The sequence below is a fragment of the Parasteatoda tepidariorum genome, chromosome 11, assembly GCF_982258835.1.
Source record: "Parasteatoda tepidariorum strain Cologne lab strain chromosome 11, Ptep-v5.0, whole genome shotgun sequence".
NCBI lineage: Eukaryota > Metazoa > Arthropoda > Arachnida > Araneae > Theridiidae > Parasteatoda > Parasteatoda tepidariorum.
Window position 1 is genome coordinate 2,556,088 of NC_141765.1, and position 12,010 is coordinate 2,568,097.

Below are 12,010 nucleotides of genomic sequence, written 5' to 3' on the forward strand. Positions count from 1 at the left end.
AATTCCATATCATTATTATGTTCTTAAACATCCTCATGTTTCCATAAAACCTTGTTAATAATATGTTTTGGTTAAATTATAACGAATGCAATATTTAATTTGAATGCAATCCCAAAAATATTTCTAAATGAAGCAAATTTAAATATGTTATGTACTTCAGCGATAATGAACTTGTATTAAAGTTAGATTCAGGTTAAAAGTTTTGCTATTTATTTGCTAGACAAGCTTGAAGTGCAATATACCAGCAAAAAAAGAAAGAAAAAAAACCAGCATGATCTAGCAAAAATATTTGCTGGTACCAGCAAAATTACTAGCATGTCATGGTATGTATTGGTACACTTTATTTGCTTGTCTAGCATACAGATACCAGCTTGTGTTGCTGGAATATCTTGCTAGTCTAGCAACAATCACGACCATCACTTGCTAGTTTTCTCTGCTATTCCAGCATGAGAATTCTACCATCGGTTGCTAGGAATTTTTGCTATTCCAGCAAGAGAATTCTACCATCCGTTGCTAGGAATTTTTGCTGTTCCAGCATGAGTTTGAAATCGGCATATTTTTGTTGCTGGTACCAGTCTGAATTTTGATGAGCATGCATGAATTTTGCCTTATATGAGACTTAATAAATACACAAACAATATTTTTGGAATGATAACAACAAGGTGGAACAGTTTTTACCGCTTTTTCCAACTAAAGATAAAGTCTGTTAGGTTTTTACTTTTAACACATAACCATCTGGAAGAGACCTTATGAAGAAGCAAACTGTTTTGCATTTTTTATTCTTACATTTTACAAATTTTATATTTATTTACTCTCCATAATAACAATTTTATAATCTTCATAATAAAATTTAAATAAGTTCTAGGGACCTGCTTTAAATAAATATAACAAGGTCTAAGGATTTGATAAAAATAAAAAATGCTATTTTCGCTTAAGCTGTCTGTAGAGCATATTAAGCTGGCAAATATGAAAAAGCATGTAATAGATTGTTAAGGTATATCTACCTTTCCATGCTTGGGAGTCAGCTTAAACAGCTAATAAGCATGAGATGCTTGCACATAGCTTATCATGCTATTACGATGAATGCTAGGTATCTGGCATGTGATGCTGGCAAGCAAAAAAAAGCATATAATAGCTTGCTAAGGTACCTACCTTACCATGCTTGGGAGCCAGCTTAAACAGCTAATAAGCATGAGATGCTTGTACATAGCTTATCATGCTAGGACGATGTATGCTAGGTATCTAGCATGTGATGCTGGCAAGCATAAAAAAGCATATAGTAGCTTGCTATGGTACCTACCTTACCATGCTAGGGAGCCAGCTTAAACAGCTAATAAGCATGAGATGCTTGTACATAGCTTATCATGCTAGTACGATGTATGCTAGTTATCTAGCATGAGATGCTGGCAAGCATTAAAAAGCATATGCTAGCATGAAAATCTAGCAGACCTCGCAATACATAGCAAAAACTAGCATATTTTTGTTGCTGGTACCAGCATGAATTTTGACGTGGTTAGCTCGCATATTTTTTAGACTGCAAACCTAAAATGAAAATTTCAAATATTCCACGTGAGAAATGTATTTTATCCTAATAAACAAATTTTGCTGAATATAAATTATGTAACTTATCTTTTTTTAAACAAAAATATTTTTTTTTGTTTCATGAATAGCAATACCCAGGGCTGATTGTGCTCCGGAAAAAATCCGGATTTCTGGGCTTTTCGCTAACAGTGATCTGGAAGTTTCCGGAGATCGAAGGTCAAGACGTTTAAAAAAATCATTGATCACAGAAGTTTCCGGAAATCAAATTTTCAAAGGTGGAACTCAAAAACACAGTTTATTTTATTTGTTTGTAAGGGAGAGTCAGAGATATACTTGATAAGCTTATATTCATGATTAATATTCATTTTTTATCAGTAAATATTTGTTATAATCATAAACTCAAGAAGGAAAGACATATTTGTAAATTTTAATTACTTCTCCAGGTCATCATAGATATGTGTAAATGGTATAGGTATGTGTAAAATTTTAAAACTCTTTTAAGTAAACTAAGAAATATTGAAAAAAAGGAAAAAAAAACCTTGTTTAAATTTTTTTCTAATTTTTCATTTTAAACTTTTTTTTTTAACTCAAGAAATTTTCTGGAATTTTGACTTGGCCTCACAATCACCCCTGAATACCACACAATATATTTCCAGTCAATACTAAAATAAGAGAAGATTATATAGCCTTTAAACCAATTCATTGTTTAATTTTACTAGGAACCCCTGCCCCTGCTCGCAAACGCTTACCAACCCCAAAACAGATACGCAGTTCTCTCCAGATCACTTTGCGACCTGAGCTTGTTTTGCTGCTAAATTAATAAATCCTTTGACGTTGGCAGCATGTGTAATGCTTTCATTAAATAAATAAATCAAAATATAATCCAAACCCATTTTTATCAACCCATATAAATTTGCATATCATTTATAAGACCTTAAATGGTAGACTGGAAACTTGCAAAACAATGGTCAAATTAAACAAACATTAGCTATTATTTACTTTACATACATACAAAAGAGGTAAAAAAAATTATGAAATTTGGGAAGAGAAAAAAAAACTTAAAGAACTTTTTTTAATTAACAATGCTACTGATTATCTGCTTTTCGTCCTCAGTTTTATCACCTACAATTTTAATTTTTAAACAAGAATTTGTAAAACAACATGACATCTATCCAAAAATTGCTCTGATTAATAAACTGGCCAATATAATCATAAGTTTGCTCCAAAATTTCTGCTATTATTTGCATTTTAATTTCTTGAAATTTAAAAGCAAGTGTGCAACCACGACATTTTAAGAACTTAAAAACATCAATAACAATAACCATAACTCCAGTTTCTACTAATTTTACATGCATACTTATGTATCTTGAATGAAAAAGGTTTTACATTCAAACATCCATGATGTCATACAAAAGGAATATTCTTATTGGCTAGCTGTTTGCCATTATCCTTTTATATTATAGAGAGAAATTTTTTTTTACTCGAAGTGCTGTACTGATCTACAAATCTTAAAGTCACACTGAAGAATGTTATTTATATTCAAAAGGTGAAAAAGCAAAAAAAAAAAAAACGGCAAGTTCTTCAAATTTATAGCAAATATCAATATTAATAGATTAAGCATTTAAATAAACTTTATTTTGTAATAATTCAGCGTTATTGGTTAATAACAATTATTTTTCTTAAAAATTTCCTTATTTTTATTTAATGCATAATTTTGTATTAATATAATGTAAATTTTTATGTTAAACTTTGCAGAAGGATGAATTATAATCTGATTAGAATTGAAGCAATTAATTTTTAAAAAAGCAATTTTTAAAATTTTTCGATCACTACTTTTAATCTTGTTGTATAAATTCTCCATGCATTATACATGTTACAAATACATATTTTTTTATATCATAAATTATTATTAATCAACACAATAATGAATACATATATATTTGCATCACCCCCCGAAAAACAATTCTGGCTAAAGCCCTGGTACTCCACTTAATTTATTATATTTGCTCTAAAGAAATATTATGAACAATTATTCAGTTGAAAACTAATATAGAATAATTTATAGGTACTTGAATGTGGCTGTGGTTGAACATCTACATCGTGGCTGAACTTTTTGATACTCAACTTTTCGACACTATTTATACATTGTTCTTTCAAAGGCTGCTTTGGTAGAGCATGCCTACTAATGTAGCGGATTTCTTTCTCGTCATATTCTTTCCTTTTTCTTTTAGACCTGTTTTCTGCATCAGTACTGTTCTCAATATCTGACTAATATTCTGCTCTAACCAATAACTGATGACCTTTTTCATAAGTATCTAAAAAAAACAATAATGTACATTGTGAGTCAGTCATACAGGGAAAAATATTTTAATGAAATAAAACAGATATTTCAAATAACCATTAATTTTAACACATACGACATTTTATTTAAACCGAAACTTAAAGTATGCTCTACCACAGAAATATTAAAAATTTTCTTTTTTATTTAAGTTTACATTTAAAAGTGTAAAGTTTGCGCTTCTTTAAAAACATTTTTCAATTCAAAAACAAAAAAATAGAAATAATTACTCTGGAAAATATATCTATTAAAGTAAAATAATCAAAAATCTAGATTCCGCAGCAACAACAAGATGTTGCATAGCAAGTGAAATGGCCAGTCGCTTAATTTTGATAAAGAAAAAAAAAATTATTATTTTTAAAATAACATTTTTTTAAAATTTTTTAAATTTTGCCTATAATTTCATACTTATAAAAATTATAGAACAGTTAAAGTTCAACTAGCATAATAATTCTACTTATAATTATACTCATATTACATATATCTTACACAAGATAAAATTTCTCCTAATAAGGCTTATAATCACAAAAATAAAATTTCAATTTATGTTTGAATGAACATTAATATGCATATTCAAGAAAGAATTTGTATCAGGATAATATAAATTTTAAACCCTCTCTCTATAGATAAGAATTTATTATTTTGGGAATAGTGGAAGAATAATGGTAACTAAACTAAACTCAGTGGCGCGACAGCCCATAGAGGGCCAAGGCCTACTGTGCCCATCTCAGTTTTCTTGACCTTGGGCTCTGGGGTGCAGAAGCAGATGTTCCGGTCAGGTGGTCTGCCGAACGCGGAACCCCCAGTGTTTAGTTCCCAAGCATGCTTGGTACTCATTTATCGACCCACTGAAGGGATGAAAGGCTGAGTCAACCCTGCCCGGCCCGAGGATCGAACCAGGGAACTGTGGCACGACAGCGCGAAGCGCTACCGGGAAGAATAATGGTAGGTTCTGATATAAAGAAGCAAAAAGTTTATATATTTCTGAAATTGATATTAAAAACAGTTGAATACATTTAACTTATTTGGATTCAATCTATAAATAGCAAGCTTAGTTTTCATAAGTTTTGGAGTATGTTTCATATTATTTCATTTAAAGAATTCATTAAGTTGATCAAAATTATACTTTAAAAAAAACAATACTTAAAACAAAACAACTGAATTAACAAATGATGCTTAAAACAAAACAACTAAACTTAAACAATACTTAGAGATATTTAAAAATATTTTTCATTAGAATACTTAGCCAATTATAGTTCTCAGAATAATTTTATTATTTCTATAAGAACTTCAGGTGTAAAGTATTTAAGTGCACTTGTGGCAGATTTAAATCATTTGATGGAAATTTTAGCCAGAAATTATCAGAAAAACCAAATTTAATATAAGTTACTACCTACCATAATAGGATCATCTAAGAAAACTTATTTATAAACGTTTCTTTACTTCAGAATCACAGTTAGTAGGCTTAGTGATTGAGCAATGAAACATGTTCGTGTATTTTCAGTAACGCATATAAACAGCAATTTCTCAATATGTTTAATTAAAAGACGTTGCTGTTTTTACAAAGAATTTAAAAATTTATCTCATCATATTAAAAAGGTAAGAATTAATATTTACTTATTTGCTCATGAAACTCCAGCAATGTTGAACAATTGAAACTCAAACTCACTTCAAATAAGTAGCGTAGCATCCAGTAATCGTAAGTGCGGAGTGAGTGTACGAGAGCGCATGGGCAAAAATGAGACCAATTATGATGCTCCTATGGAATAACAAGGGAGGAAAATTCATTGGATAGATTTCTAACGGATGACCGGTGGGGGAATATCCGTAGGCGATGTTTCTGAAGGACTTCCTTCGTATCGTTATCCGTAGGAATGTTAGAATGGAATTTCCCTCGGCGTTCCCCTATTTATCCGCGCATTTTGGTGGTCCTAGGGAATGGTTTCGGAAGGTAAGTGCTATATGGGTTGTTAATACAGCGTAACGTCCCATATCTGGATGTCCCTTTTTCGGAAGGGTCGATTTCCCGGACACTCTTTAACAATCAAAATAAACAAACATCTATTCATCTTCCCCTCTCTTAAAAAAAGAGGTCTTTTGACATGTTTTTTCCTTTTCTAGCTTCTAGTGATTTATGCATTGAACCCATAAATCAACAGAAAGGGGAAGAGAAGGTCTACCAAGACTGCCCAGTGACCCTTAGTGGCGCTCCTCCTCTGGAATGCAGGAAAGGAGGAAGATTTGTTTTCAAAAGAGCACAACTGAGTCCCCTCCCCCTTTTTTTCCTATGCAGCTGGCTAGTAAAAGAGGCATTTCCTGGAACCTTTTTATTTAATAATGTAATGTTAATGCAGTTAAATGTAAACACAGCAAACGAGGGGAGGGGAAGTCACTTTCAGTCACACAAGAAAAAAATAAAGAGAACCCAATCAGCATGACGCACCTTTATGCTTGATTGATAGCCAATGATGGGAGAGAAAATAAGAATTTGTCACTTCCCCGTCCTCAACTTGAATGAAAAATAAGGAGGAAATAAATTTTTCTCTTCCACCTACCCACCTTAATGAATGACGGGAGTTTCCCCTTCTTGCTTGAATTGTTCTAGTTCAAAATGCCGGAGAGAGCATTTAATATTTTCAAAATTGTCAATTTTTTTTTTGTTTTCTATATTTTAAGCAATAATTATTTTTTTTCTAATATTTTGTTTTTGATTGATTAGATAACATTGTAATACTAAAACATTATTGCCCGAAAAATAATGTTTATTTATTTTTTGCCTCTTGATTCAGATCGTTTTAAGCTTTGTTTACCTTGGGGATCTATTATATGGAAAAATCTAATATCCGGACTTCCGGAAGTCCCGCCGATTCCGGGTACGCGACTTTCCACTATAGAATTAAAAAGCATAATGTGCATATGTAAATGTTTAATTCAGGAAAAGAAGTGAACAAAGCACTTTCTTTACCTTTTGTGCTTTATTTATATTGTTTTTTGCTTTAGAAAAAATATATAATGTTTATTTTTTTATTGTGAAGGTTAGTTATTGCAATGTTCACTGCAGAGAACAAGCTTGGGAGCAATATCATCAAGTACTATGTACATCATCTTACCTTGGTAATACTCAGCATCCTTTGGATCAACTTCAAAATGCTTGGAGGTAAAAAAAAAAATTACAAAAATTTTGTCAAGTCTGTTGAAGTTAATATTTCAATTATAAAATTGTATCATTTGATTGTGAAAATTTATTTTATTGTAATTACTTGAACTCATCATTTTTTTATCTGAGCAATTAATATTTCATTGTAATATAAAAATTTAGAAAGTCTCTTCTGAAGAAACAATTAAGTTGTGCTAAAAATTCTGTTTTACTCAGGCTTGTGCCCACTTCCAAGTATGTTGAGCATTTATTTATTTATTACTGTACTTTATGCCTTAAAAAAAGAGCTTCCATAAAATTCTAAACATTTTCAATGGAACTTTCAAAAAGCTCTAAACTTCAAAAATGATCATCCTTTCACAAAGTTCTTCATGTCAAGAATGATTCTTTCAAGAAAAAAATATAATTTTTTTTTTTACTTAAATGAATGAATGAATTCTTGATTTTAAAAAAATGTATGTTTAATATTGCATTTTACTAGTATTTTTACAACTCTAAAATTCTCAGACACATAAAAATATGCATTTTTATGAGAATTATGGATAAAGATGCATTTAAGTTGGAGGCATTGTATTATTAAAAGGGACATTGTATCATTAATTTAAGGAAAAAATTCTGCTTCCTTGGGTATTTGAAATAATTTCTAGATATTATGGAATAGGGGTGCACAACCTGCAACCCGCTGCACCAACCTGAACAAAATGAGAAAAAAAATTTTAATTTTTAAAAATTAAAATTTAATTTTTTGATGCATCCAATCTCAATCAATGTAGTTTTTCGATTGCTTTTGTTTCAATTGTTAGCGCTACGGATTTTTGCATAGTTTTGAAAATCCCAATATTTACTGCATTTTGAATATCCTGATATTTTAGCACAATATTACAACTCGTGAAATTCGATTCTGTTTTAAATTTTTTTTTGTAACTTAAAAAGTAAATATGTATCTTCATAAAATCGACACCTTCCAAGAGAGAATAAAAAAACAATATGTGTAAATTTATATTAAGTACTGCAGAAAAATAATTCAATACATATGCATATTTCTTTAGCCCCATGAACATGTGCAAGTTTAACAACGCATACTGAACCTATTCTTTTTCGTTGTAACAGTTAAAAATCACATATCGTGATTCGTATTTTACGCGTTTTAAAAATCATATTTTTGGATTCTTCTCACAATTTAAAAGTCACATCATAATCCATATTCACATGATCTAAAAATCGCATTTTGTATTAACATTAATGAGACATAAGAAACATCTATCATGATTCGTATTCATAATATTTAAAATCACAAATTGCTTTTCATATTTTAGCTTTTAAAAAATTATATGTTGTTACTTTTCTCCCAATTAGAAAATCATGGACTGCAATTCATGTTCACATGTTTTTTTTTTTAACAAACAGAACTTTATTGGGAACAAAAACAAACACATAAATACAAAGAATATATATTCATCACCAAGAGGAAAATCCTGTCCAGGCAACAAAGAAAGGTAATACAATAAATTTAAAATAGAAATTAAAAAAAAAAATACATGAAACCATATTAAAAAAAAACAAAGGTAACATAAGAAATTCATTTGGATTGGCACAAGACTGGTATAAAAAATCAAATGCATCCTTTAAAGTGTAAAATAGGAAACTAAATCGTCAATGTTCATCACAAATTGAAATAAAGCACGCTTAAAAGAAGAATATGTTTGGATATTTTGCAACTGAAATGGTAATTTATTATATAATTTAGGTGCTAAGTAAAAAAACTGTTTTCGTGAAATTTCTTTTGTAAAGTGGGGAATCTCATGTATTTCAGTTGGTCTCCTTTCAGATGCATTAGTTTTTAATTTGCATATTAATTTATTGTTGTGTAAATAAAGTAAAATACGAAAAAATACATTATGGCGAAATGGTAATAGGTTAATTCTTGTATATATATTGGTAGTAGTAATACTTGAATTATTTATATTTAGAGAATTAATAATCTTGAAGCATTTATTCTGAACTGAGATTAAAGGAAGTAAATTAGTTTCATATTCGCTACCATATATTATTGCGCCATAATTAATTAAAGAATAAAACCAGGAGTAATAGAGTGCTTTTACAAAATTAAAATGAATTTTATTCTTAAGATGATAAAATTTAACTAAAACAAAACGCAATTTTTTAACTAAATTGTTAATATGTGTTTTTCATTTCAAATTAGAATCGATATATAGTCCTAAATATTTGATATTATTTACAGATTGTAGAATGTAGCATTGACAATTTTCATTAGTACTTTTACAGGAGAGACAGTGAAATTTTAAATTTAAGTTAAATTCTGATTTTCTTAAACTGAAATAAATATATTTAGTTTTATTTAAATTTAAATCATTTACTGTAAACCATTTTGAAATTACGTGTAAATCAGATTCAATTTGAAAAATTAGTTGATTTAAATCAGTGCAAGAATGTAAAATTACGGAGTCATCAGCATATGTTATTATCTTACCAAAAAGTTTAAGTTGACAAAAGTCATTGATGAATATAATAAACAATAAGGGTCCTAGAATAGATCCTTGAGGAACACCAGGGTTTGAAAAATATAATTACTAAAATTACTTCAGATTTTAACTCTATGTTCTCTGTTTGAAAGATATGAAATAAACCAATTTAAAATAATTCCTCTGAAACCAGCAAATTCTAATTTTTTTATTAAAAGATTGTGATTGACATTATCAAAAGCTTTTGATATATCAAGAAATATAGCTACTGTTATCTTATTTTCAGCAATACTATTATGAATAAATTTTGAGAATTCCAAAAGAGCTTTTTCTGTACTTTTGCCTTTAATAAATCCATATTGATTTTTAGAGGAAAAATTTGTATGTTGTAAATAATTGTACATTTTATCAGTTAGAGCTTTTTCAATGATTTTGGAAAAAACAGGTAATATTGAAATTGATCTATAGTTTGATAAGCAATTTTTATCGCCGGTTTTAAAAATAGGAGTTATGGTTGCTCTTTCTAAAGAAGTTGGAAAAATGGATGACTTGATTGAGGTATTGACGAAATTAGTTATAAAATTTACATTTCTGAGAGCAAATAGTTTAATTAATTTTACATTAATACCATCATAGTCAAAGGAGTTTCTATTAGAAAGAGACTTTATGAAGTAAAGTACATCACAATCATTCAATTCTAAGAAAATAAACGAGGTTAAACTTGGTGAAATATAGATTTGAAAACTGTTTGAATTTGGGTTTGAGGGACTGATAGCATCTGCAAATGATTTATTAAATTGATCAGAAGATTCATAGTCGTTTAAAATATCAGGTAAAGTAGGTGATTTGCTCTGATTACCAATAATATTTACAAGATCCCATTTTTGTTCATTTGAATCACAATTCAAAAATTTGTTTTTGAAGTATTCTGATTTTGCTGTTTTAATTAAGTTCTTAAGCTCAGAAACTATAGTGTTGTATAATAATATCCCATGGATATTTTCTAGTTTTTTTTTTAATAGTTTTTCCTTTCTTCAAATTAAAATCAAGATATTACTAGTCATCCAATTATTTTTGGCTCTATTGTTTCATTTCTGCGTATATTTAAAATTATTTTTTAAATTATTGAGTTTGAAAACGAAACTTTGATATTGTTGATCAAGAAAATCTTAAATCTTTTAAAACCACATATCTCAATTCATGTGCACACGTTTTAAAAATCACACCTGGCAATTGTACTTAAGCCATTAAAAAATAATGCATCAGTATTTGTATTCACTCGATTTTCAATTCAAGAAAGGAAGAGCACCATCTGGGACAAAATGATTAAATTATTTGCCCTAAATTTAATACTGCCCACAACAATAACTTTTGTCAAAAGACTGTTTCCCAAACAAAATCAATAAATTTTCATTTAATGGCCTGATATAGCTCCCACATAATCAAGTAGATAAAATTATCACAATATTCGGAAATGTTTCAAATTGCAGGAGAACAATTAAGAAATTTTTTAAACCATTTTCTACCTATGTGGACCATTTTATATAATTTATGGTCATATGCTTGGAAATGATTTCGTATATTATTAAATTTTAACTGTAAAAAAATGTAATCAAGGGAAGTATTATAAAGTAATATAAATTTCAATTTATTGTTAATATATATGTGTATTACTTATAAATAGTAAGTGTAGTGTTAAAAAAGTATTGGTCATAAAGAGTTGTAAACAAATATCTTAATAGTTTTTATTATTAAAGAAAATAGTTCCTTCAAAATTAATGTTTTCTTTCTTTCTTTTTTTTTTTCCTCTCTCAGCCCCTGCCTCTTTTAATTTATTTTAAAATAAATTTTTTAAAGTTGAAGTATATTCCTTACTAAATGTTGAATCTTATTTTTAGCTGAAAGGGTTTTGTTTTAATTTTAATCATTTTTCTCCCTATAAACTTTCTCTAAATCAAAGTATTCAACTTGCATTTATTTTAATTACTAGAGAAAAATTTTAAATTCAATTCTATGAACTAATATTTTAATGCTAAAATTTATGTTTAAATGGACTTTGCTGTTATGTAATGTGATAAAAAAAGCTTGAATTTTCCCCTAGTTTTTAACTATTTTAATTTATCTGTATTTTTTTCCCTGATAAATTGATTCTGTTTTATTATCTAAGTAATCAGTTATACAGTTTCTAATTTTAATCATTTAAAAGTATTTAATTTTTTGCAAACATGTTAAAAAGTTGACTGATAAAAAGAGAACAATGATGTTTAGATAACAATTACTATCTACAATTACTGTCAACTTGTCTGTCTAAATAATTTGGCATGCTGCCTTTGGTTGGTCAATCTGGTGTGCCTGTGGCCCTTCACTCAAAAAGGATGTGCACCTCTCTTCTAGAAAGATGTTACGTTCTTTTTTTAAAAAAAAAAAATTAAGAAATTTACTGCCATTTATGGAAAACTATGTATTAATACCCATAATTTTCTGTGCTAA

At 28.7% G+C, this 12,010-nt stretch overlaps 1 protein-coding gene across 3 annotated transcripts in view; it reads left to right on the plus strand.

Moving 5' to 3' along the window:
* Positions 1-12,010, plus strand: part of LOC107452560 (protein-lysine N-trimethyltransferase SMYD5) — a 125,495-nt gene that overhangs the window by 40,778 nt on the left and 72,707 nt on the right. For all 3 annotated transcript variants that reach the window (XM_043050579.3, XM_087154795.1, XM_016069052.5), the window contains exon 3: positions 6,916-7,037. In XM_043050579.3, the coding sequence (XP_042906513.2) occupies positions 6,916-7,037 (122 nt within the window). The remainder of the gene's footprint in view (positions 1-6,915; positions 7,038-12,010) is intronic.